This window comes from Leptinotarsa decemlineata, unplaced genomic scaffold, assembly GCF_025532065.1.
Source record: "Leptinotarsa decemlineata unplaced genomic scaffold, Ldec_3_MD MMD2_tig00026354_RagTag_RagTag, whole genome shotgun sequence".
NCBI lineage: Eukaryota > Metazoa > Arthropoda > Insecta > Coleoptera > Chrysomelidae > Leptinotarsa > Leptinotarsa decemlineata.
Window position 1 is genome coordinate 22,767,123 of NW_027412702.1, and position 27,477 is coordinate 22,794,599.

Sequence of the window (27,477 nt, forward strand, 5' to 3'; positions counted from 1 at the left end):
TTCCTATGAAGGTCATGGATAAAAAGGAAGTATGTTTTTTACAAGGAATTTAAATTGAAAGAATACTGAGCAGTGGAAATACAATGATTAAAAAGCAAAAACTTACAGGTTTATCAGGTATCGGTTCTAAATCTTCTGGTGGTAGTGGAGGAGGATCCAAATAATGTGATGCAGGCCTCTGCAGATTGTGTGTGTGGTATTTGAGTAGCCTGTGTGTATCCTCACAAGCCAAAGGTTTCCTTTCTAGTCTTACAGCTCCAAACCATGCCCAAGAAAGAGGTGCAGGATTCTTCATCCCTTCTAGAATATCCCAACTGCTAACGCGTTGTTTGTCACTCACCTGCAAATTAGTTATTGAAATAAGAATAATCCACATATTTTTTATAAAGAGAAAAAAATTCACTAGAATTCTTACCTGGAGATCGTGCTTTTTATCAACACTATCGAAGCTGAGTTTGTTTCCTTTGCCAGATCCCGCAGGTTCAACAGCAATCACTTCTGTTACAATTCTTGGTAGAGGAAGTAACTGGCAAATATGCAGCAAAGAAGCACTCTGCCGATCTCCCACTTCCTTTTTCAATTTCTTCAAGAGATTCGGGTACATTTTCCTGCTGTCATCCTAGAAAAAATATAATTTTCAGAATCTAAAACTCAAAAAAATCACAACATCCTCACCTGACTGTCCGTTGCTTTTGCTGAATGAACTAAAGTAGCTAACATGTCAATAATGACGGTAAACAGATCGTTATGAGTGTGCAGATCGATGAGACCATAAGTTACCAACTGTACCAGTAATAATGCCCAGTCGGTGGTTGCAGACGGATTTCTCTGGAATGCTTCAAAAACCCCTCCTACTAGAGCAAAACGGAGCTGGAGACCCTCCAAAGTCCTTTCACTGCTGCAAATATCCTGTAGATTGCCTTCTTTTGCCTGCTGTACAAGCTTAGAAAAAAAAAGTGTTCAAAGAAAGGCAATAAAACTAAAGTCAACATTCAAGACCAACATACAAAGTTATTTCATAAACTACACCTCACGATTTGATCTCCAGAAACTTTATTTGAAAAATATATCACGACATATTTCGCTAACACAGTAGCTTATGAAATTACTATGGATCTTTAGCAAGTAAAGGCCGAATCAATCAGAAAAATATAAAGTTATAGTTAAACTGAAAAAACTGTTAATTTCATAAAGAAAAAATACTTCCCTCTTTCGTCTACTGGGAGATAGTTGACTAGAGGTTGATGAGCTGGTTGCATTGCCTATAGTCAAGGTATATACGGAGCTGTTTAATATTTTAGGAATTATCATAATGAAACAGATTCCTAATGAATGAACCACATCCAAGGTATGGTATAACTAAAGAGCAATATAATATTCTCGAGCATTCAAGTCCCTGACTTAGAAACTGATTCCAATAGTTGACTGTTGTGACTTAATTGTGACATTACAGGAATTTCTCTGAATAAGTTTAAAAAATGTGTAGAAATAGAATTCAATAGTTAACCAGATAAACATGAAACTAAAGATGTTAGTTTCATGTTTATATCATTTAAATTTTATATATTTGCATTGATATACATTTATACATACATTATGAATATGTTGAAGAGAAGAAGAAGAACTTTATTTAGAAATAGGAACCCCTAATATACAAACAAATAACAAAAACGAATATTAAGGTATAAAAAAATATACAAAATAGAAAAATACTAAAGATTTAACCTAATGGCAATCAATTATGTTATTTCTAGTAACACTCCTCCATAATAGTCTTACTGACTATCTTAAAAATCTTAAAAATTTTGGCGGGCAAAGATTTCCAAGATAAAAAAAAATAATAAGGAAGGTAATTAACTTTTATGTAAAGCATAACTTTAAAACACCTGTATATTTAATGTGTGCAATAAAACCTTTAATTACTAATGATTCCATGGAATTGAGCTTGTTAGTTCTGTTTACATATAATAGATCAAGATTTCTTGTATTGTGGTTATGTATGTTGGATGTAATATTAATGATATGATATGCTGATTATCGGAAAAACAGATTTAAACAGATATGGTGTTTTCTAATCATCTCTCTTGCGTTATGGTATTGCATTATGTGGAAGTTGCAGTAGTTACCTCTTTAATAGTACTGTACTCCATTCAACATTTCTTTCATTCAAGGTCTTGCTTTTTGACATGCGATTTCTAATACAGAAATATGTGATATAGATAATTTTTTTTATTTGACTCGTTTCACTACTTTGTATTTGTGTTTTTATATCTAGATCTAGGAACATCTGTGAACAACAATTTACAGATGTTCCTATATCTTCGTTCTTTTGTTATTTTTTAAAATTTTGTACTATTTTTAGTAAGCTTTGTAACCATGTCTATCTACAACATAAATATAATAGCATACTATCTCTCTCTCTCTCTCTTAATTCATTATTTGATTTCTATGCTATGAGTGATTCAGGAAATCAAAAGTTTTTAAGAAATCATTTAACAACCACAAAAGTCTTACGCACATCTAACTGATCACAAACATGCTCCAATGTGTGAAGACACTCAAAAACCATTTTGACCTTCTTCACTAACTTCTAATAATTTTTAAGTGTGTCAACAGAATGAAACAGATCCCCCAGACTTTAACTAGTATGAAGATGGTGAGAAAACTATTTTTGAACAAAATCGAAACATTAATTTCCAACACCTCACAAGTAAAAAAACGTTGTTTATGCCAAAAGGTGTTCATTGATGTTTCAGATAGACTCTCCTTCATATAATTGATAAAAGAACAAAAATTTGATGTGAGTTACCCAAAAATTGAAACCAGAAATACAACCTACCTGAGACAGCTGCTGATGCAACGAAGACAACAATCCCTCCCTCTGGCCTTCTTCCTGACCCTTGAGACAAGTAAGCACCAAAGTCAAAAACGGTTGGTGACTCATCAAGCTCTGATACTCCCCGTAACCCCTCATCTTATTCTTCTGTTCCTTGCACCAGCCCCCGCTCTCAAGAACCTGTCCTGCAACTTTCAGCACACGGCCCTGAATGGCCGAAGGGAGTTTCGAAATCAACGGAGCGACCAACCATATTGAATTCTGTTGTTTTTTCTCGTTTTTCTTCTCGTCTTGAATCATAGAATCGTATGGAGCGTTGAGTTGGAAAACGTCAATAGCAGCCTTGGCCACAGTGTCAAGCCATTGGGATAGTTCAGGGGAATTGGGACTGAACTGCTCGAACATGAGTTGGAGATCGAGAATGGACATGCGAAGAGTCCACTGTTCCAAATTCTGAAATGAAAATGTGTTGAAAACAAGTTTCAAATAAGTTACAAATTACTTTCGAAATATGTTGCAGCCCAACTATCATTATTACAATTTATTTTATCAACAGTCAAGAGGGGCAATATCCGACAAAGTTGGAATTAGAAATAACTTTAATCTCTACGAGAGGTACACTTCAAAGTTAAAGTATGAAAAATAGCACTTCTTATTAAGATTATCAAGGTGAACAGAGAAAAAAAAAAGATTGAAAATGTTTTAAGAAGAAATGGCCACTTGTGTTATATCAATGAAAAGAGAATTTTACGTGCTATCAAATGGTCTAAGAAAATATACACCACTACTAAAGATTCCTAAGGTTCAATTACAGTAAAACTGAAATAGGTTTTCGTTGTCACCCAGTATACGAGGTTGATCAGAGAAGTACCGATCCAACAAAGAAAACACAAAAATCCTGGAAAAAATCAAGATTATTGAACAAAAAAAATGCTCGCACTATAACTAAAACTCATGAAAGTAGTCATAATATTGAAACTTACCTCTAAAATCCTACTAATCATAGATTTTTGATCGAGAGATTCAATACTACATCCGGCATCCGGATAACAAATCATGTGCAACAATCTCTGAGCCTGGGAATGTGACAGAAGAGGATCCAAAAGATTATCGACATGACAAAGTTCATCAGATGACAAACATCTTTCTAGGACCCATTGCTGCGAACATATTTCTCTGAGAACGTGACAAGCAAAGGCCGACAGTGATGCGGTACTTTCTGCATTTCCCGTGCTAGACTGCCTAGAATATCAATTTATATTAGTTTATCAGAATATGTCCCACTCAATAAATGACAGAACACATATGGACGAAGTTTCTGATATTGAAATGGAAAAAGAAAACGATAATGTAGTAAGTAAATCAATTCTATTTTGTGTTTCGTAGGTATCAGTTCCCAAAATCTCTTCTAATTAGCAAAAATATGAAAAACAATCTGATGAAAAATTGAAAGAGTGCTTGCTTCTTCAATTTTCCTGGCCTTCAGATTGTAAATAAAACTGTAGACTATGAACTCTGATACTACACACCAATTCAATACCACACTTATCCATGAGTGTTTTCCAAAACTAGAACCCATTTAGGCCAATTAAAATATCTGTACATTTGTAATTTAGATAGTACCCTAGTATCCGACACACTTTTGGTACAACATGCGTCATTGATTAAATTCTGGCCACAAAACAATCAGTGGATTAGGGTTAGTAAATCGACTTAAGAATAAATTAACACAGGAAGAGAAAGTAACTAACATTCACATTGATGGGATGATCAGAAGAGTTTTGCTATGTACATTTTTTGTAGACGCTGATAACAAGAAAGAGAGTTTCACTTGACCGATAAAACTGATGATAGCGTTACAACGATCATTCAGCGTTGAATGGACATGTAATAAACTAATTATCAATTTACACATTACAAAATAGGTTCAGAAGAGAGGATGAATTGATTTCTATTTTCAGAATTTCATCAAACAAATTTCTGTCAAGAACAGTTACAGAGTAGATCTTATCAACTACATGATTTCCAAAAAAACTATGAAAACAAGTCATTCACCAGTTATCTCTCACTTCAATAAAGGATAATAATAATAATAATAAATCGGCTTTATTGATAATACAAAAAAAACAATACAAAGATATATTTGAAAATGAAAATAGGTTACAGGAGATTCTGGTACTCCTTGGCGAAGTCTAGCTCAAAGCTACTCTAACTCAACCAACAAGCACCACTCTATAATGCACACAAACTTACAAAAATAAAAGCAATTAACAGTGATGGTACCACGAAATGAGAACCGTAAATAAAATAATAATTTATGATTACCTTCTAAAAATAGTTGATAAATAATTTAAATTAATTGATCTGTTGTCTAAAAAGCAAAAGTTGACATTACTGACTATCATAGATATAATTTTTATATTTGTATTCGAATTTCCAGATTTTGAATCTCTTCAATTGCTCGGGCAATGAATTATAGAGTTTTATAGCACCAAAAAGAAATGATCTCTGAAACTGTGCAGTGCGATGTAAGTGCGCTAGTAAGCATCTTAGAACATTGACATACTTTGGTGAACCCACCAATAACATCGCTCGTTTAAAAAAAAGACTTGGATGTGGCTCACCAGACAAATAATAATTCAAGTAAATTTATTGAAAGCAATACAAAACTTCAGTGTAGGATAGATCAGATTATACTGGACAAACATAAAGAATCTTCTCCCAAAGAATAAAATAACATAGGACTAGTTTCTTGAATGTGAAGACCAATTTCAAATTTGCAAACCAACTTTTGGTAGAGGAGTTTGAGTTGAACCAAGATTATGAAAGAGAAAGGTTTGAAACTCATTTATTTGGAATGCTTGAAAATCAATAGATTTTAGAATTTTGAAAAATGAATTCTTCTCCTCTTTTGAAACTATTTTATAATGTGGAAATTGGTAATCAGTCTATCATATATTGATTTAATGAGTTGGTCAAATTCTCAATTATAATGTTCAATGGTATTGACGGCAAAACAGTGTCATTTCTCAAAAAAAAACCATTTCATCATGGTGGGGATGCTAAAATGCATACCCACGCATTCAGCTAGTCAAAATTATGAAATTGAAATGAGAATTATTTTGATTTCCGCCATCCTGTGGAATTTCTCAATTCCTAACTTGAGAAAATGTCTCAGTGGACAATGAATCATGTCAAACTAGGAAGGCGTTGTCCAAATAATTACTTATATTGAAAATTTACCAAAAGCCTTTTCGGGGTCTTGAAACAGCTGAAAAAGTGTTCACAGTAGAAAGGAGATTATTTTTTAAAATAAAAAAACACAAATGTATTTTCTTTTTCTGAAGACTTACTTGAATGACCCTTGTACCTATCATCATCAGAATGAGAGTAATGAATATCATAATTTCATTAATGATTCAACAGTTATGAGGTTTTTCAAAAGGTATAGAAAAGGTTAATATTTTGCAAAAATATTTTGATAATGAATAGTTACTGCAATTAAGGAAATTCTAGGCTTGGATATGCCAAGTATAACGTTTTGTAGTACATAATTAACTCACTAGCGAAAGATGGTTCGCTTGTCTAGCCTTGCAACAATTCGAAGTTCGATAAGTTCAATAAAAAATATTTCTTATAAAGACTTTTAGTATGGTGTAACACATTCAATAACTTGGAAATTTGTGAATGAAATGGTGGTATGAAAGAGCATAATATCCTTGTATACCAATAATTTTACAAATCGTGAATTTGAAGCATTGCGACCCAGGGATAACAAAACAAATAAGATGGTGCAAGCATAGGGTGACACACTCAAAGCAAAGCTTATGATTACTTATTTTTATCTTTTGACAAACCTATGTGTCGTCCGTGATCCGCACACATCCACGTTCATCCTGACAAAACAGAAAAGTAACCAAAATCAACTCAAGCAATTGTCCGTTCTGGCCACTACATCAATGCAGTTCTTAACAATAAAAAAATTCTTCCAAATAAACGACAAATAAGGCAAAAAGATACAGGGCTGACAAAAAATCTTGAGTTTGACAAGCAATTCTGAATTGAAAAGTCGATATACATTAAAAAATCGATACCTTACATTTTTCGCTGAAACTATTGATGTTTGTCAAAAACATAACCTCAGTTTGAATGAAAGGGTCATATTTTTCGGGAGATTAGTTTTTGAGAATGAAAGGTTTGGCTTTCTTCCTCTACTTTTCAATAAAAAAATTTTGGGAAACTTTCAAAGGAAGGAAGAAAGCAATATAAACAATAAAAAAAAATCATATAACTTACCATCAACCATGTATTTGGAGGATATCACTTGCAATAGTAACAATGGTATTGTTGATCTTTCCACAAATTATTTTTCTACTACCTATTCTGACGAAAAGGTTTTTCAAATTCCGCAATACAAATGCACAGAGAGTTTACATGTTTCCAACTACTATATTGTGACAGCAGAAATAATCAATCAACTCATGATAACCCCAGGAAAACTCTCAGCTGGTCCCGATAGAATCCCTTTTCAATTTTTAAAAAACTGCATATTCACTCTAGCAAAACCCTTACGAACATTATTTAATCTTTCTTTATCTATGGGAATCTTCCCTGAATTCTGGAAGCAAAGTTTTTTAACTCCAATCCACAAATCTGGTGATGAAGAAAATATTAAAAACTACCGTAGTGAGCAAGCAATCGGAAATTCCCAAGTTGCTGGATTGTTTGATAACTAAAAAACTGACATTCGATACAAAAAACATAATAAATGAACACCAACATGGCTTTATATGTGGTAGATCCACCACTACGAATTTATTGCTTTATCAACATTTTCTTTTGAATAACCTAGAGGAAAAACACCAAATTGACTCTATTTATACTGATTTCTCTAAAGCCTTTGACAGGGTAAATCATGATATTCTCATGGCTAAGCTCCTAGCATTAGGCATCAATGGTAACATGTCAAAATGGATAATGAGTTATTTGGATAATAGAATTCAGTATGTTAAATATGCTGGTTCCATATCATCACACATTCCTGTAACGTCAGGTGTCCCTCAAGGAACGCATATAGGTCCAAGATCTTTTTGTAAACGATGTGTCAGATGTCATACACCACAGCTATTATTCAATGTTTGCAGATGATCTCAAACTTTACAGGGTTGTAGATAACTTTTATGATGTAGAACTGTTACAGATAGATTTAAATAACTTATCTCGTTGGTGTGATGAAAATATGCTTCATTTAAATATAAATAAATGTTATCAAATAACATTTTCAAGAGCTGTGAAACATATTGTATATCCATATAAAATCAAAAACATTAATCTAACGTCGACTAACAGGGTTCGGGACTTGGGAGTGTTGTTTGATAGCAAAGTAACCTTTAAAGGTCATATTGACCACATAACATCTAAATCACTCAAATTATTGGGATTTGTTCAACGATCTACAGATAAATTTTCTATAAATACCTTTAAAATATTGTACTGTTCCTTGGTACGCACGGTCTTTGAAAATAATTGTGTGATATAGATTCCTCTATATCAAACAGATATATCTATGATTGAGAAAGTACAAAACAAATTTCTGAGATCATGTGCATTTAAGCTCGGTTATCTGAGGTCCGACTATGAGTACTCAGACATTCTGCTTCTTTTGAATTTATCTACTTTGGAGCACCGCCAAGCTGAAATTGATCTAAAACTTCTTCATAAAGTTATAAATGGTGATATGAACTGTCCATTTCTAACACAAATGATTAACTTCAATGTAAGTTCAAGAAGAACCAGAGTGTCGGAGTTGTTAAAAGTTCCTTACCATTCTACTAGCTATGGCCTAAATGAAACCATCACTAGAATGCTTAGGTTAGCAAATAAGAACAGCAGCTATATTGATTTGTTTGACTCATCCTTGTACTCTTTTAAAAATCAGATTAAACGTATTGACCTCCTATGAAGAAACTGCTGATTATTATTATCAATAATTAATTGATATTTTTTTTTCTTTTATGGTATTCTATATTATTATTCAATTGTTTATTTTTTCAATCACACTATTTATGTGTTCATTGTATAATGGCAAGTCCGTAAATAAATAAATTCATTTCAAAATAAATAATTATTCACAAATATTTGTAAATAATGCACAGAAGTAACTTTCAAATACAAACTGAAAGAAAAAGCCCTCTCGAAAGACTACTTTTATATAAACATTGAATTACACAAAGGAAAAAGGAATTTCGAAACAACTATTTTTATATGAAAAAACTCATTAATACAGTATATTGTATGATTTTCACTATACAAGGTTTTACAAAAACCGCGACATGTGTTTTGCTATACAATAGCTTTCTCAAGTGTAAAATTATCATTTTATATGTACAATACAATAGCCACGGTATACAATAGCGTGGCTATTGTAAAACCTTCTTCAATGTTCATATGAAAGTAGTTGTTCCAGTTCTTATCTGAAAGTAACTTTTATACATGATCTACACACCTTTATGAAGAGTTTATTTTTAAATTGATTGCTTTCGGCCTTCCTTTGGACGTTTCCTAAATAAATAAAAATGAAAAAGTAGAAAATCAAACCTTTCTTTCCCAACATCCTCAGTATTTCTTTCAATTAATATTAATAACAACTGAATTATTCTAATATTAGAATAATTTATTTTCTTTCAAAAGTTAGTACAAAAGAAAATCTACTAACTCTCATTTGAAACATCTTCAATAAAACTCTAACTCAATTTCAAACTGGTGCTTGAGAAAGATAAATTATTGACAAAAAAAAAATTGCTGCCAATGTTCAGTTGTGAGACCTAAGAACTGATTATACAGTGCATTCTAGTTGAAAAGAGTTTCCCTGAATAAATCATTTGATATTGAGGCTGTAGAAAAACAGTAAAACACATCAGGAGGACTGATTTGAAAAATCTTTCAAAATCAACTCAACATTTCATTCCTTTGATTTTGTCATTGAAATATACCCAACCTCAAAAGAGGCGTATTTCAAATCATTTTATTCCTTCGCCATTCGTCAAAAGCACATACTTGAAAGTAGTTTAAGGGTTGTGATAATGAATAATGACTTATCATATATACTAATCGACTTTGTTGAAAAGCTGGGTTTATTTGGTCGAGAGTGAGCCACAATAAACACTTGCGGGTTGCAGTGAAGGTTCGAATAGACCCACTCACTTTTGAACTAACCTAACCTAACTTATCGACAAAATGTATTAATACGAAAATACTAATTGGACTTTTCAATGCGTTATATCAGGCAGTATAGTCTATCCATTCCCAATTGGAACGGCAATAAAAATAAGAGTACAGTCATAAACATTTCTTGCCTGTGGCCCCTAGTCGCCCAGATAGTTAGTAAACGTGCTATCAAATGTAGTTGAGGAATAAAGGCTCGGCTAACTGGACTCGCTGAATACTAATTTTTTGTCCGTTTCTGATATTTCTTTATCAGTGCCGTGTGTTCGTGGGGTTAGGTGAGGTAGTGAGTGGTTTTGCAAATCGATTTTTGAAAACTTTTTCTAGAGATCAATTACCCTAACACCAAACTGATATTTTTGCACTCGACGCGCGTTTCGCTAACAAGGTTAGCATCTTCAGGAGAAGCAAATTGATACTGAATCTAAAGACAAGGGTTAGCTGTTTATATACCTCAAGTTTTTTGGTCCGATGTGGACTTTGTTTGTTGAATGACGATTATCCTAATTGATTTTTCGGTAATTAACTAGTGGAAGTAGTGCAGGTAGTGGTACCACTACCTGCAAATTAATCATCACCACCTCATCCGAATATAGCGAAGAAGAATTTTGATTTTTCTATCAATTTGGTTGGCCTCTATTATTTTGTAAATATATGTTTGACAAGAATTCGGTGTGATTATTTGTGTTTTCATTGTATTTTAGAGTTTTCGACTCGAAAATCAACTACCTTCAATTTCGAAGTTTTTCTTAATTACCCATGGTGGAAAAATTCAGTTGAGATAACTTTTTCATGGAGTGATCAATTGCTATGATTGTAAGAATAAGTAACTGAAAATCTACCACTGAAAAATAATCTGCCGACGCCTATGTCGAGGCGGGAATTACTTATCTATGCTGTTCCAATTGATATTGGAAATACTATAAATTCTTGGTGTAACATTAGAAACCCAGAAAACATCAAGGAAATCAAGGTTATGTTTTCAATAAATATCAAACAGATGATATATTGAATATAATGATTTTGTAATAGAATCAGGTTCTGATTCATTCTCTGATATACAATTATCTCATTTTTCAGCAAACAAGAACAGTGTTTAACAAAATGCTCAGCTTTATATTTACTGATACTTTAGCACCCTGATATCAACCACGAAAAATCTAAGTGAATGATTTCAATGCAAAAAATCAAAATATCACTTACGGCAGGTCCAAGCTAGGTCCGTCTGACCCGCTATGCAGATCACTCGTCCCTAAAATATTACTTAAACTCAACTCAGTGCCCTCTTTAGCGGTGGCGTCACCAACAATCAAAACTGCCTTGAGTACTGCCAAAACAGGACCAACATGTATATTTCTGTGAGCGGCAGCCAAGAGATGACGGTCGCAACTCAACCTGACACCCAAGGGCGGCCGTGGAGCTGTTAGCGGGGGGGATCCAACAGAATATAGGCCCGGTTGGGGACCCTCGGCAGTTCTGAAAAGACGCAGTAGCAGGTGACATGTGAGACGCATGCCACCTTCGGCACGACCTTCACCATTATCAAGAGATTTCACCTGAAAAATATTGTATTTCATATTGGATTAGAAGTAACTCAAGTAATGACAAGCTATTTTGAAACTAATTTGAAGACTCGGAAATCTTTGTGGGTAAGACTATGAAATATGTTCAATTACAATGACACAGAAAACAATTTAATGAATTTTATGTGGGTACATGTGGAGCAAATGTAACGTAATGCATGAACATTTCTGAACTGTCGAGTAGGTGATCTACTCGACTGATTTCAGCATGGTCCTGCTGCTGAATGAACAAGAAACAACTACGAGACTAACCTCTGTAAGGTATATTGCATAAATGTCTTGCAGATATAATTAAATATCCAGCGTGGTATAAACCGGGAAAGTAGTTTTTTCCCGGCAGAAATTTAGCAGAACCTACGGTGAAGGTATTTTGGGAGAGATGAATGTTTCAAAATTTTATTTCGAAGTATTTATTTTCTTATATTTTATGTATTTCTTCTCAATACAGTATTCAAACTAATTTTGATGTCTGTGAGAGAAAGATTTATTTAGTTGGTAGATAAAATAAAAATAAATCACCTAACAAAGAACATTTCAACAGTAATTTCAGAGAAAAATCATGAAGACTGAACATTTTCTCATAATCTAGCCTTGATAGAAAAACAAGCAACAGTAAGAACAATAAAAAGGTTAGTTGGAATAGATTTATGGTAAATAAATATTCAGAGATTTATCAGGATTGTTTCCAAGAGCAATAACGTATCAAAACTCAAAGTTTGTGGCTGAAAACCACCATGAACATTAAAATGTCAGTTACCGCCGAAATGAGTCCAAAGAAATAGGTGTAAATATAACCAGTATCATTCAATTCCTTGAACGTTTTACCTTGAGCAAGCTAGGTAGAGCAACTCTTCTCACAAAGTCTTCTAATGAAAAGCAGTGTCTTGCAATCAAAATACAGGTGAATACTGCCAATGCATTGTGAATACCAACATCCTAAAATTTATTCAACATTTAAAACATACTCCACTAGTGAAACTCGAAATCTTCACCTGAATATCCAGCTGGTTCAAAACATCTGCATAGTACCCAGGATGAGACAGAGGGCAGCAAAGGGTTAGCAGTACTCCCAACCACTCGGAAGCCAATGAGTTACAACAAGCAGTCATTTCAGCACATAGAATTGCCAAATCGTTCAGCCTCTCATTGTCTGTCTCCCGGCAAACATGAATCACGGCATTGCTGACAAAAGAATACCTGAAAACGATCGTTTCAATGAAGGACTAACAATTTAACAGTTTTCTCTCTTACCTATTGTTCCCGTTTTCGTTGAGCTGCTTCGCTAAAACACTGTCTATCCTGCCAGCTCTTCGCGGACTTATGAACAGCTCCTGCATATACTGAGCGTTGTACACATAAATATTACTGGGTGTAGGTTGGGGTGACGTATATAGAGCTTGCTTAATTTTGGGATAGGCATTTCCGAATGGTTCCACGGTGTGCGGTTTGGATTTAAGAAGACTGCACGATGAATACAAGTCATATAAGTGAGCAAGGATACATCGTTCCGCTGAGCTGCAATCCCCAGGATTCGATACGTGCTTAACGACTTTGCAAAGACCTTCAAAAACAGCGGATGTCTGTTCTGGCGACACTGAAATATTATTTTACAATTTTCACTGAAACCTTCAGAAAAGCAAATATCTGCACTCACATAATAGACAGCAGTGATACCTTCTCAACACTCCAACAACGTACAAACTTAAAGAAGTTGTATAATTCCTACTGAGCACTGAATTTTTATTGTACAACTGAGTCTCGACCTCCGGTAGTTCTTTCAAAATTTGTATACATACATCTATCAAACCGTAAATATTCAACGCTAGTTCCATCAAGTCGAACAAGAATGCTACATGCTCCTGAACGGGTAAATAGTTGGAATTTCCTGTGGCAAACGAATTGAGCATCTCTATCACTGTGACGCTGCACTGATAAGTGACAAGATGTTGATCAAAGTAGCTAAGACTCTGGCATTTTTGAGTAGTGGCCTCGAAGTTGAACTCATTTCTGGAATGCTTTTTGACTTTGCCCCCTTCTGCGACATCTACGCTGAATTTTTTCGAGAAGAGTTTGCAGATTTCTTTCGACATCTTCTTCACCGTGTGCCTAAAAGTGCATAAGTGATTTTTTGGTTTGAAGCTGTAAATATAGGTATATGAATAGGATATTTTTTATTATGAGTGAGAGATACATAATTCATATGACACTAAAAAAGAGACTATATATAATATGTAAGACCAAGAGAATATTTCACATGTTTCTGATTCTTTCACACAAGGTAACAATTCTAAATTACAAGAGAATGGGATTTGAAATGAAAGAATTGAATTTTTACTTTGTATGCAATATTGCAATACACAAGAAACATCAATTTCAGGCCTGAACAAAATGAGCAAATCAATATTTTCACAATCAGGCTACATTTGGAGTACTAATGAATCCAAAAATGGGGTATGTCATTCCCAGACCAGTCTTATCAACAACACCCAGAGATTCTTAGAATTCAAGAAACAAACTTTCATCAATAATATTCGTTATTATTTTGATGAGGTCATTGTTGTTAGATGAAAGCTGGTATAAAGTATGAGACACTTTCAGGGTCATGGTTTACTGCATTGCTATTTTAGGAGGATATTGAAAAAGTGATACATTTAAAGGCTAAACAGAACTTTTGCAGAAATATTTCTAAAAGTTTTAAATCTTGTATTCTTGATACAAAGTATCTCTAGAAAGAGTGCAAAATAAATTTTTGAGATTTTGTTCTTTCAATTTATTGGATTTATTACAAGAAATGTCTCTGAAACTATCAAATCAAAGCATGCTTTATTATCTGAAGAATATAATTCTTATTGACAAAGCTCCTAAATATAATAGTACATAAATCCTAACTGCTTAAAATGAGCAGGAAGTCATGATAATTAAATGAAATTAAAATTATGCAAACCAATATGGATTGTCGGATGTTAAAAGTGGATGTACTTAATGTATATATACAGTCATGTTTCTATAAAATATTTTCACAACAATACAGTAGAATAGAAATAAAAACAGTTTTCCCTAATTTATTCTATATTAATTGGTTATGAATACAAAACAGGAAAGAATTGTCAGATGATAAAAACATTATACACATATACATACACATACACATATATACACACATACACATACATATATACACACATATACACACACACACAGACATATATACATATACACACATATACACGTACACACATACAGGTTTGATAATATTAGTGGATCCCGTGCATGAAAGGTATTTGTGGAGCCAGCTCTGAAATATAGCTGAAGTGATGCTAAAAAAAATCAGAACCATGGAAAACTAATTTGTTTCGCTTAACTCCCCGGGATAAGACATATATGTTGAAAAACTATTTGTGGCACCCTGGATCCACTAATATCATCAGACCAGGGTGTGTACGAAATATTCCACAAATATTAATCTTCGAGGTGAGTGTGTATCAGATATTCCACTAATGTAGCACAACATATATTTTGTGCAAGGAATATACCATAAATATTATTCTTCGAGATGAGTGTATTAGATACTCCACTATCATAGCACAACATGTATTTTGTGTGAGGAATATTCCACAAATATCATTCTATGTGTTGAGAGTATCAAATATTTCACCAATAAGTATAAGAAAAAATTTATTCAACACACAAATTTATTTATCTGGTGAATAGATGATAGTTGAAATAATAATTGGAAAACTAAAAATATTATTTGCTGATTTCAGGGACACCTAATTTGTAATTAGATTTATCGTAAGCTAGTAATTTATGGATAGAAAATTAAAATTCAAGAATTCTGTTTATGATATAATTTAGTATATTTTTGCCTTGAAGAAGCCATTGTATGGTGAAACATATGTCGCGGTTTTGTAAACTATCAATCTGTGAAAATCGATTATAAAGTTTTATTATGAACATTTTTTTCTATTTTGTTCACCAACTTGTTGGATATCTATACTAGAACTTCTGCCAAGTCCACAATTAAATTGTTCACGTTCCTTCCATGTTCTTCTTTGGTGAAAAAGGAGTGTGAAGGATACTATAGTTCATAAAGCTGTGCACTGGACAAGATGTAGCTTTCAACAAGTCGTTGTGAAGATTAAACAGTGTTGGTACTGGAATTGATCCCTGCGGGACGCCTGCATTTATAGATAGAATGTCGGATGAAACTCCATCAACTTCTACGTGGAGTGATTTGTCAGAAAAGAAGCTAGATAGCAAGGAATACAACTGTGGGGCAAGTCGTAAGATGGAAGCTTGGCGACGAAACCCTGGTGCCATACGCCATCAAACGTCCCGGAAATATCTAATGCAACAGCCAGAGTTGTATCATATTTCAGGTAGAAGACTATAAATTTCAATTCCATTCACAGTTACATTTTGTTGAATCAATATATAATGGATTTGAATCCGGTGATCTAAGTGGACAAGCCACTGGACTTTATTAATTTGAAAATGTTTTACTGAAATAATCAACCACAATATATTCTGAAGTTGAGTAAACCACATTCATCTTATTGCAACCAAGGACTATCCCATTGATAAATAATAGGAAGTTCATCTGTTTGTTTGAAGGTGATTGACAATGTTTCGTGATGAATTTCACTAGTTCGGACTTCCATTGTCTATTATATAAAATGATTTGAAATCCCTGAAACAAGTAAAAAAGAATAATTTAAAAAAGAATAGCTGAAAATAACAATTATATTAAGCAACAATAAACCTGAAATGAAATGATAGTGAAATAACCTACAAGTGAAAATATAATAATTTAATAAATAAAAATTAAAGGAATGAAAAAAGAAAATAATAAAAATAAAAAAGTGTAGAGATTCCAAGTCACGTTAGTTCACGACGTTTCGATTGTTGGTATCTACAATCGTCTTCGGGTGATGACTGGACTGATTCCTCCGAAAGATGACTATTTTATAGGTCGTTGAAATACTTTCACTTTCTCTGCTTTCTATTTTCCGCTTCACTGATTCCGTGAGAGATGACCGTTTTGGCGGGAGTTGGCCATTTTTCGTTTGATGATGGGTTTCCATATGTTTCGTATTTCTACGCTGGCCTGGCTGAATACGTTGTTGGACAACATATATGCGGCTTCCTTAAATTTTCTCCTAAACCAATGTTCCTCTCTGCGCAAGATCTCAGCTTGGGACCACTCGATGTTGTGTTGATGAGTCCAAACATGGTCTGCTATTCCTGATTTGCTGGTTTCCCCTCGCTGTGTGTGCTTCTTGTGCTCGGCAATGCGAACATTCAATGGCCTCTTAGTTTCACCAATATAGGATTTTCTTCACTCACAGGGTATCCGGTAAATGCAATTCTTGGAATCGCAGTCTGCGTTTGGGGGCCTGGTTTTCGTGAGGCTGCTACGGATAGTGTTACCGGATCTGAAACAGGTTCTGATGTTGTACTTGGAACCAATTCTTCTTATCCTCTCCGATAATCCTCTGATGTAGGGAAGTGCAAGCACTGGTTGTGACGGCTTCTCTTCCTTGCGAGGCTCCTGCTGTCTTTTAGCCAAAGTCTTTTCTACCATCGCTTTGGAGTATCCATTCCGCTGAAGATCATTTTTGATGATGTCTATTTCCTTCTCGAGACCTTCCTTTGTATTACAGAGCCCAAAAGCACGGTCTAATAGAGTCTTGATGATTCCCCTTTTTGTCGATTGATGGTGGTTGGATTCGTGGTTCAGATACTGTCCCGTATGAGTGGGTTTTTGGTATACAGATGTTTCCCACTTAGTGTCGGTCCTCTTCATCAAAACGTCTAAGAATGGCAATTCGTTGTGGATTTCCTCCTCCATTGTGAAAGTGATGGAAGGTCTCACGCTGTTGATGTGTTTCAGGAAGGTGTCTAGTTCAGTCTTCCCATGGTTCCATATTATGAAGGTGTCGTCAACATATCTCAACCAGACTCTAGGTTTCTTGTGGGCTTCTTCAATGGCCAGAGTTTCAAACCACTCCATATATATGTTGGCTATGACTGGTGAAAGTGGCGATCCCATTGGCAGTCCCTTATCTTGTGTAAAGAATTCGTCCTTCAGTTGGAAATAACAGTTTCGTACACAGCATCCTAGTAATTCCATAATTACTTCTATAGGTAGATTCGTTCTCTCTTTCAGGTTCCCGTCTTCGGATAGCTTTCTCTGTATGATTTGGAGTGCTTCTTCGACCGGAACGTTGGTGTAAAGGCTTTCCACGTCGAAACTAATTAGTTGATCTTTCTGTGTAACCTCAATTGAACCTAGTAGTTCGACAAAATGCATTGAATTCTTCACAAAGGACGATGTTTTTCCTTGTAATGGTTGTATTAAGGGAGGTAAAAACCTAGACAAGTTTTGAGTAGCCGAATCTCTGGAGCTGATGATCGGTCTAAGCGGAACGTCCTTCTTGTGGATTTTGGGTAGACCATACAAGTGAGGGGGCTTACTGTGGTGCGGTGTTAGCTATGATCTTTTCTTGTCCGAAAAATAGACTTGGTGTTTTTTCAAAATCTGGTACAACTTCCTTTCGATTGATGCAGTAGGGTCCCGTACGATCTTTGTGTATCGTCCCTTCTGCAGAACCTCTTCGATCTTCTGTTCGTAGAGAACGGTATCCATTACCACAGTAGCGTTTCCTTTATCTGCAGGTAGGATTTGATGTTGTTGTCTCTACGTAGGCCGTTCAGAGCTCTACGTTCTTCCTTGCTGATGTTAGATGTTGGAACTGGTTCTCGATCCAACTGCTCTCTAATTTTCCATCTGAACTCTTCTGCCTCGGTCTGGTCAATAAGGGAACTGGTGGATTCCACTGCAGTAATTATCCCCAAAGTGGGCACAGATGTTGGCGTAATGGCAAAATTCAGGCCTTTCCTCAACAGGGTTTCCTCTATTCCCGTGAGCGGGCGGGAACTCATGTTGATGACGTTGGTGGCTTCATAGTTGTCCTGTTAATTGTCCTGTTAATTATCACCGTTGGAAGAGGTCAACTTTGCTGCAGGATGCCACAGAACGATTCGAAGAAATAAGAAGAGAGACATTGGAAGAGGATCATGGACCAATCTTCGCCAAGATTGAAAGCACGTGCTTGAAGATCCGCCAAGACATGGAGAATACCCACAACAGAAAGTGGGGGAAGTTAGTAAGGAAACAATGCCCAAATACAGACCGAAAACAGGACAACTATGAAGCCACCAACGTCATCAACATGAGTTCCCGCCCGCTCACGGGAATAGAGGAAACCCTGTTGAGGAAAGGCCTGAATTTTGCCATTACGCCAACATCTGTGCCCACTTTGGAGATAATTACTGCAGTGGAATCCACCAGTTCCCTTATTGACCAGACCGAGGCAGAAGAGTTCAGATGGAAAATTAGAGAGCAGTTGGATCGAGAACCAGTTCCAACATCTAACATCAGCAAGGAAGAACGTAGAGCTCTGAACGGCCTACGTAGAGACAACATCAAGATCCTACCTGCAGATAAAGGAAACGCTACTGTGGTAATGGATACCGTTCTCTACGAACAGAAGATCGAAGAGGTTCTGCAGAAGGGACGATACACAAAGATCGTACGGGACCCTACTGCATCAATCGAAAGGAAGTTGTACCAGATTTTGAAAAAACACCAAGTCTATTTTTCGGACAAGGAAAGATCATGGCTAACACCGCACCACAGTAAGCCCCCTCACTTGTATGGTCTACCCAAAATCCACTCCAGGGATTCGGCTACTCAAAACTTGTCTAGATTTTTACTTCCCTTAATACAACCATTACAAGGAAAAACATCGTCCTTTGTGAAGAATTCAATGAATTTTGTCGAACTACTAGGTTCAATTGAGGTTACACAGGAAGATCATCTAATTAGTTTCGACGTGGAAAGCCTTTACACCAACGTTCCGGTCGAAGAAGCACTCCAAATCATACAGAGAAAGCTATCCGAAGACGGGAACCTGAAAGAGAGAACGAATCTACCTATAGAAGTAATTATGGAATTACTAGGATGCTGTGTAAGAAACTGTTATTTCCAACTGAAGGACGAATTCTTTACACAAGATGAGGGACTGCCAATGGGATCGCCACTTTCACCAGTCATAGCCAACATATATATGGAGTGGTTTGAAACTCTGGCCATTGAAGAAGCCCACAAGAAACCTAGAGTCTGGTTGAGATATGTTGACGACACCTTCATAATATGGAACCATGGGAAGACTGAACTAGACACCTTCCTGAAACACATCAACAGCGTGAGACCTTCCATCACTTTCACAATGGAGGAGGAAATCCACAACGAATTGCCAGTCTTAGACGTTTTGGTGAAGAGGACCGACACTAAGTGGGAAACATCTGTATACCGAAAACCCACTCATACGGGACAGTATCTGAACCACGAATCCAACCACCATCAATCGACAAAAAGGGGGATCATCAAGACTCTATTAGACCGTGCTTTTGGGCTCTGTAATACAAAGGAAGGTCTCGAGAAGGAACTAGACATCATCAAAAATGATCTTCAGAGGAATGGATACTCCAAAGCGATGGTAGAAAAGACTTTGGCTAAAAGACAGCAGGAGCCTCGCAAGGAAGAGAAGCCGTCACAACCAGTGCTTGCACTTCCCTACATCAGAGGATTATCGGAGAGGATAAGAAGAATTGGTTCCAAGTACAACATCAGAACCTGTTTCAGATCCGGTAACACTATCCGTAGCAGCCTCACGAAAACCAGGCCCCCAAACGCAGACTGCGATTCCAAGAATTGCATTTACCGGATACCCTGTGAGTGCGGAAAATCCTATATTGGTGAAACTAAGAGGCCATTGAATGTTCGCATTGCCGAGCACAAGAAGCACACACAGCGAGGGGAAACCAGCAAATCAGGAATAGCAGACCATGTTTAGACCCATCAACACAACATCGAGTGGTCCCAAGCTGAGATCTTGCACAGAGAGGAACATTGGTTCAGGAGAAAATTTAAGGAAGCCGCATACATGTTGTCCAACAACGTATTCAGCCAGGCCAGCGTAGAAATACGAAACATATGGAAACCCATCATCAGACGAAAAATGGCCAACTCCCGCCAAAACGGTCATCTCTCACGGAATCAGTGAAGCGGAAAATAGAAAGCAGAGAAAGTGAAAGTATTTCAACGACCTATAAAATAGTCATCTCTCGGAGGAATCAGTCCAGTCATCACCCGAAGACGATTGTAGATACCAACAATCGAAACGTCGTGAACTAACGTGACTTGGAATCTCTACACTTTTTTTATTTTTATTATTTTCTTTTTTCATTCCTTTAATTTTTATTTATTAAATTATTATATTTTCACTTGAAGGTTAGATTAGGATACTGACTCTTACTGATACATAAGATCATTTTCACCATTTTTCATACTTTTTGAAAAATAGTTTTTGAATTCTTTTGTTTCACCTCAATGAATTTTGCATGCTGTTTCCTGTACCAATGAATCCAAATAAAGTATTCATGAATCGTTTTTTTGTACAATGGTTGTTATAATAATGAGAAAGTATCGATTGTTTTTCTCTCCGAATGTATAAGTAACAAAACTTAATAATCCAGTTGGTATTCCACTAATATACACGAATAGGTAGAATATTATTTACACAGCTACAGCCAGAGATTCTGAAAACTTACTGGAAATAACCCATATAGAGGGCGCTCAAAGCAGTGACTTTCGGTATTCCACAAATATTGGTGTATGTAGCAACATGCATGAAGGGTCTTAGTGGCATCTTACACATTGAAAATACGAAGTAGGTATAGACAGACTCGTCATCAGCTGAACTATGCGAAAATCAACGAAAAAATTGTGGTATGAGCGTGCAAGTATACCACAATTGTGAAGTCTGCCACAAATACTGTTTTTTATATACACAGTGTTCCACTAATATATGTAAACGTACACATAGACCCATGTACACACATATAATAATTTTATAAAATGTTTGATTTCTTAATACAGTTAATATGTACATACATATATAGTCATACATACACACCTACCTTTAAAACTATTTAGTGAGAGACATAGATACGACATATTTTGTACTGCTGTCACAACTATTCAAAATTTTGTTCAAAAAATTCCCTCAAATCATAAAACGGTTTTGTTATTAAAAAATTTTTTACAGCCCTTCTGAATTTCGGAGTGCTATGAATATTTTTAATTTGCTTCGGTAGATGGTTGAACATTTTTGTACCATTGTAAACAATTGAATTTTGGTATTGGGTGGTTCTGGGGACTGATAAAGAATACCAACCAGAATAATTCACGCGGATATATGCTATGCATTCAGACTGCTAAATGGACCGATGATTTGTCCTGAATTACTTGGACCTGTCAACATCCATGTTCCGAACAGAAATCTTAGACACAGCCATTAATTTCATATATACTTCCATCATACAAATTACGGCAACAATACACCCTTGGAAAGAACCCTCAAGTTATTGGATGACAAAAACATCAGTATTATGGTGTCTCTCATGGTCGTTTCAAACAATCATTAAATAATTTCAGTAGTAGTAGTAGTAGTAGCAGTAGGAGTAGTAGTATAGTAGTAGTTGTGGTAGTAGTAGTATTTATTGGCCATATTTACATACAGAGTAAAATTAGCAGGTTAAAAAAGTCGCTGACAGTCATAAGAATTTAAAAATTTCACGTTACATAGATAAAAATTGAAAAATTCAAGAATATAGATAAATATTATACATATTTACACATTAAAAAAACTTACTTGGTGAACATTCAGTGTTTGGATTACAATGCCAAAAATTCCTCTATTGAATAGAAGCTATTTTCAAGAAGGTTTTTTTGTTGCATTTTTAAAGCAATTTTGGCAAGTTGTTATAAAGAATTATGCAATTATAAAATCTAGACTTTTTAAATATTGCAGTTTTATGTTTTGGTATTTCCAATACATAACTTCTTGATGGGTAGTTATGATGACTTCCTAACACGTTGAAGTCAGAAATGTTGCTTTTCAAAAAAGTTGCACATTTTAAAAAGAAAGATAAGTTGGTAATTGTTTATATAAGGTCGTAACAAGCTGTAATTTTCATTTTAATTTAATTTTATATTCTAATGTATCTTAGGTTGTATATATAGTTGTTTGCTGCAAAAACATTCCAAAACATCTTATTTAATATTTTACATTGTTATTTATATTTTGTGAAATGTTTAAATTGCAATGCGGTTTATATTGTATAAATAAATAAAAAGTATCTTAAATATAACAACGTTCATTTACAATTATTAAAAATTCCATTGTTATAATGATAAAGAATAAGTTTCATGTATGGTCTCTTTTTTGATTATACCATAAAGTTTTTTCATAAATATTCACCTAATTTGCCACATAATAAATTTGGTCAGATGAAATTATGTAACCAACAAAAAACAATTAGTCCTACCTGGCTTCATCTCGATTTTTTCCCACACCATAGAGCAGAACGTGTCGCTGATTACAGTCATGTTGACAAAAGGGATCATCTTGACTCAGAGGGAAATGGGTGGTATATAATAGATGACGTGAGGGTTTCACTTTGTGATCATTATGATCACTTTCCATAGGAACGTGACCAATTGAAGAAGGCACATGCGTATGATGACCATGATCGTGCTCTTTTGGGCTATCAGGAACATCCATGGAGTTCTGCTGATCTTCCTTGATATTTTGTAAGATCTTATCAAGATCATGGTCGATGTTTGCGTCATCATAATCCATTGGCTAAAAATATTTTCGGTTCAAGACGTCCCTGTTTCAATTAAATGTTACATACCTCCATTTTGGTATGATGATGATGACTGGACATAGTGTCAGTTGTCTCTTCGTGTCCCAATAAATCTCCTCTTGATATCAAAGTGCACATATAAGCATCATGGGAGAAAACATCGCGACGAATCAATTCCGCAAAGAGATGGACCAAATTGGAGAATGCTGTCTTCTTCTATAGAAAAAATTAAACCGTTTTTACTTTATCAACTTGTGTGACATTACATCTTTAGTAAAGTTATTAGTGTGAAATTTATTTTATATCATGGACACATTTCTATGTTTTTACCATTTTTATTTGTAACTAAAGTTACTGCAGTTTCGTCCTATAAAGACATTTTCAAGCTAATACATTAAACTAGTTTTCTCCTATAAGGACATTTCCAAACTCATACATTAGTTTCGTCCTATAAGTTTGAAAATGTCCTTATAAGACGAAACTGCAGTAACTTTAATTACAAATAAAGGTGATCATTTCCCATTTTTCATGATGATCTACTACCACGTTGTAACGGCTACAACCATCAATCAATTATAGAGTGATTTTTACTATTTTGGACAAAAATTATATACATTATATATTTTTATACGCTTATTTTGAATTTCAGCATCAACACTGACCTAATATTCAAGACAATGGTCTTCAAATATATCTGTAAGTGCCTGATGCACTATTGAAGCATCCTGCACAAAAAATAAAATCCCACTCAAATTAAAAGAACTGAATTGTTGATGAATCGAATATTTCACATGACATTACCATAGAACAATCATCTGGTGCAGGAACAGGGGCATCCATATCCAAAAACTTCATCAGCAAGGACTGAAACATGGGAGGACCCCCGGAATGCTACTGTTGGAATCTTTATCGTCTCCATGTGCAGCTTCTTGATCACCAGGAGTGTTTGTGTCGGACTGTCTTCTATCCAACAAGGCTGCAACGGCAAGAGCTCTATGTTCTCCAGTTCTTTCGGGAGACACTGCCCACTCGCAAAGTAGTTTCACGACAGCATTTTCTTGATCAGACGAACTGGTGAAAACCTACAATATAATAATTTCATAAACTACACCTTATGATTTGATCTCCAAAAACTTTTATTGAGAAATATATCACGACATGTTTCACTAACATAGTAGCTTCTTCAACAGTGATTTGAATACCTGTATTAGGTTTGTTAAAACCAGTAGGTATGCTGTTTCATTATCTGCATATGCCGATTCAGACAACAATGATTATGAGTAGGTCTGTTAGACAACTTAGGTGATATTGTTTGGTAACATACTTCAAAGGATGTGTAAATACCCAATTGAATACAAATTACATTAAACTATTTGGCAAAACATGTGGGATATGGAATGCACAATTTTAAAATACACTTTATCGCTTCGATTTGTACTGTTTTTAAAGCTTTGAATTAGCTTATTAATAAACTTCCACAGGAGACATACCTTGGCATATAATGTATCCAAAGAATTAGTAGCATCCATCTTATCAAAACGGTGACGATCTATGGCATCCAATGCAGCCAAAACTCTGGTAGTAACTGTCCCTGCAGAAGAAGCCTGCCATTTTTCTGTACACCACTTGCCTTCGGACCTTTTGCTACGTTCCCTGATACAATTCTCAGCATAGACTATTCTCTTCCTGTAGGTGTTCATGTCACATCTAGGAGGTACAGGCAGCATGGATGGCAAGATAGGAAGGTTGTCCAAAGGAGATCCGTGCCAAATGGTGCCTACACCTGTAGGACACCACACCAAGGCCGTTGGGCATTCCAGTACTATCGTTTGAATGATGGTACTCAATTGTAGAACTAAGATGAAATAAGAAAAGGTAGTTTTAACAAGGTTTAGGACTTTTTTGGGAAAATACTGAATAGAAAAAAATCTGAAAGTTACGTTTGAAGGGTAATCGAAAGTATGGTACTATAACAGACTCATTTCTGGTAGCATATTCATTTTGAATTGGAAATTTTACAAACAAAGGTCTATCATCCCTGCAATTTAGAAGGTGTTTCACTACAAGGTAGTTACATCAGTTGAATATAGGATGAAGAAAATACTTTTGTCTAATTTCTATTATGTTTAGGGTCTAACAAACCGAATCCGGTCATAACAAATGATAAACTTAGTAGAAATATAATAATAATATAAAGATAATTTTATTAAAACAACGATAAAAATAAAATAAAAACAACAATAAAAACTAATTGGCGCTCCGGGGCGACTTCATTGATTCCAGTGGCGCATTTGTTTTTTCAGCTGCAGGAAAACCCGGAAAAACCTGCAGCACCACATCATCTGAAGATCTTGATCTAACAATGTCCTCTCTCTTATAAAACAAAATGTAGGGTGTCTCCAGAGGCTCCACTAAATTCAATGCATCGCCAGAACACTTCGTGACACGATTATCGTCAAACTTAAACCAGTCCGTTTCTTCTTTGACCAAGGCGTAATAATGACCAAATTCAACGCCAGAACCACAGTGAACAATGACTGCATGAATATTATAACAGTGGTCTGCTAGGTTGAAATATTCATCTATTTAGAACCTTCCAAAGAGTTTCTTGCTTCCGTTAGAGGTTGAGTCTTGTTTGAAAATCATCAGTGTTATTATAGATTGACTGGTGCCTCAGATATACTTGTTTCCTTATAACAGTCAGTTAGTTTGACGCATGTTTGACAATACAGTCGATCAGCACCTGTTAAAAATTCAATTTTCAGATGATTTAACAATAAGCTTTGCACGGACTGGTAATTAGTCGTATTAGGAAAAGCTAGATGAAGTTCCAGAAATTCACACAAGTTTTCAGTACTTCTTGAACATTTACTACAAAGTAAACAATTGAGGATTTTTCCAGCAAAAGATTTACAAACACAAGACGAGATGGGTTGTATAGAATCATTCAGTCCAGAGCGGCCAGGAGTATTGATTTTGCTATTGTTTTGCTCACAAAGAGTATTCAACAAGAATCCCAAGATTTCGGAACAATCCTCTTGTTGTCCTAACGAGTATCTAGTGGACTTCAAAGACTCCAGGAAATCGGTTGGAGGGAAAGATGATACCTTCTTACGAAACTGCAGCTGCATGAACAGTTGTTTGATGAATAAGGAGGAAACATTCCCATTCTCGTTCATCATTAAAACTTCATTCTTGAAATTTTTTGTCATGAACAACACTTGTAAAATGCTATTCATGTAGCAAGTGTTTCCTAAATTATCCAATCCAATTTTCTTCTCTAGATTTTCAGGACAACTCTCTACTGATTCGTAAGGAAGAACACGTTTCACAGAATCTCCATAAGAACCATTCCTCAAGCTGCGATCGATCCTTCCAAGTGAAGAAGGGTTTCGTAGAGGGATCGATTCGGCTCTTGCTTCAAGAAGCTCTTTCACTGAAAGGGTACTTGTTTTACGAGAAATTAGACAAAAGTATTTTCTTTATCCTATGTTCAACAATTTCTTTTATATAACAGTAGGTAGGAATGAAACCTAATTAAATAAATGACTATTCATGGAGATACAGGTAAACTTAAAAAAACAATTACAATGCAATAGCACTTCTAGCAAAACAGGTTATGAAATTAATTCTTGCTCTGAACAATTCAAAGAACTTGTATTAAAAATGTTAGTTTTTTGAATAATCAATTTTAACAACTTGTCTTTTGTTATTTTGACAACCTTATGCTATCTTGTTTTTTATAATAAAATATATTGACAGGAATAGAAACATATATACAGGCGAAGCCGGAATGGTCACCACACAGGTAAATATAAATATATTGAATCTTATTGTTCTTATGTCTACCCAAAAACGAACCTATCTTGTATTGAAACACACCAGTCTAATTCATCGTGTGGTGTGGAAATTGTGTAATTATTGTCATGGATAATTTTATAATGCATTCTAACGAACCTATCTTGTATTGAAACACACCAGTCTAATTCATCGTGTGGTGTGGAAATTGTGTAATTATTGTCATGGATAATTTTATAATGCATTCTAACTTCCAAG

At 35.1% G+C, this 27,477-nt stretch overlaps 1 protein-coding gene across 1 annotated transcript in view; it reads right to left on the minus strand.

The window, feature by feature from the left end:
- Positions 1-27,477, minus strand: part of kto (mediator complex subunit kohtalo) — a 35,806-nt gene that overhangs the window by 5,885 nt on the left and 2,444 nt on the right. The window contains 16 exon segments of the mRNA XM_074184573.1: positions 107-340; positions 416-619; positions 676-942; positions 2,840-3,289; positions 3,820-4,078; positions 6,694-6,732; positions 11,264-11,616; positions 12,469-12,579; positions 12,636-12,840; positions 12,895-13,237; positions 13,298-13,749; positions 23,101-23,417; positions 23,470-23,637; positions 24,223-24,305; positions 24,308-24,503; positions 24,912-25,276. Coding sequence (XP_074040674.1) covers positions 107-340; positions 416-619; positions 676-942; positions 2,840-3,289; positions 3,820-4,078; positions 6,694-6,732; positions 11,264-11,616; positions 12,469-12,579; positions 12,636-12,840; positions 12,895-13,237; positions 13,298-13,749; positions 23,101-23,417; positions 23,470-23,637; positions 24,223-24,305; positions 24,308-24,503; positions 24,912-25,276 — 4,046 coding nt within the window.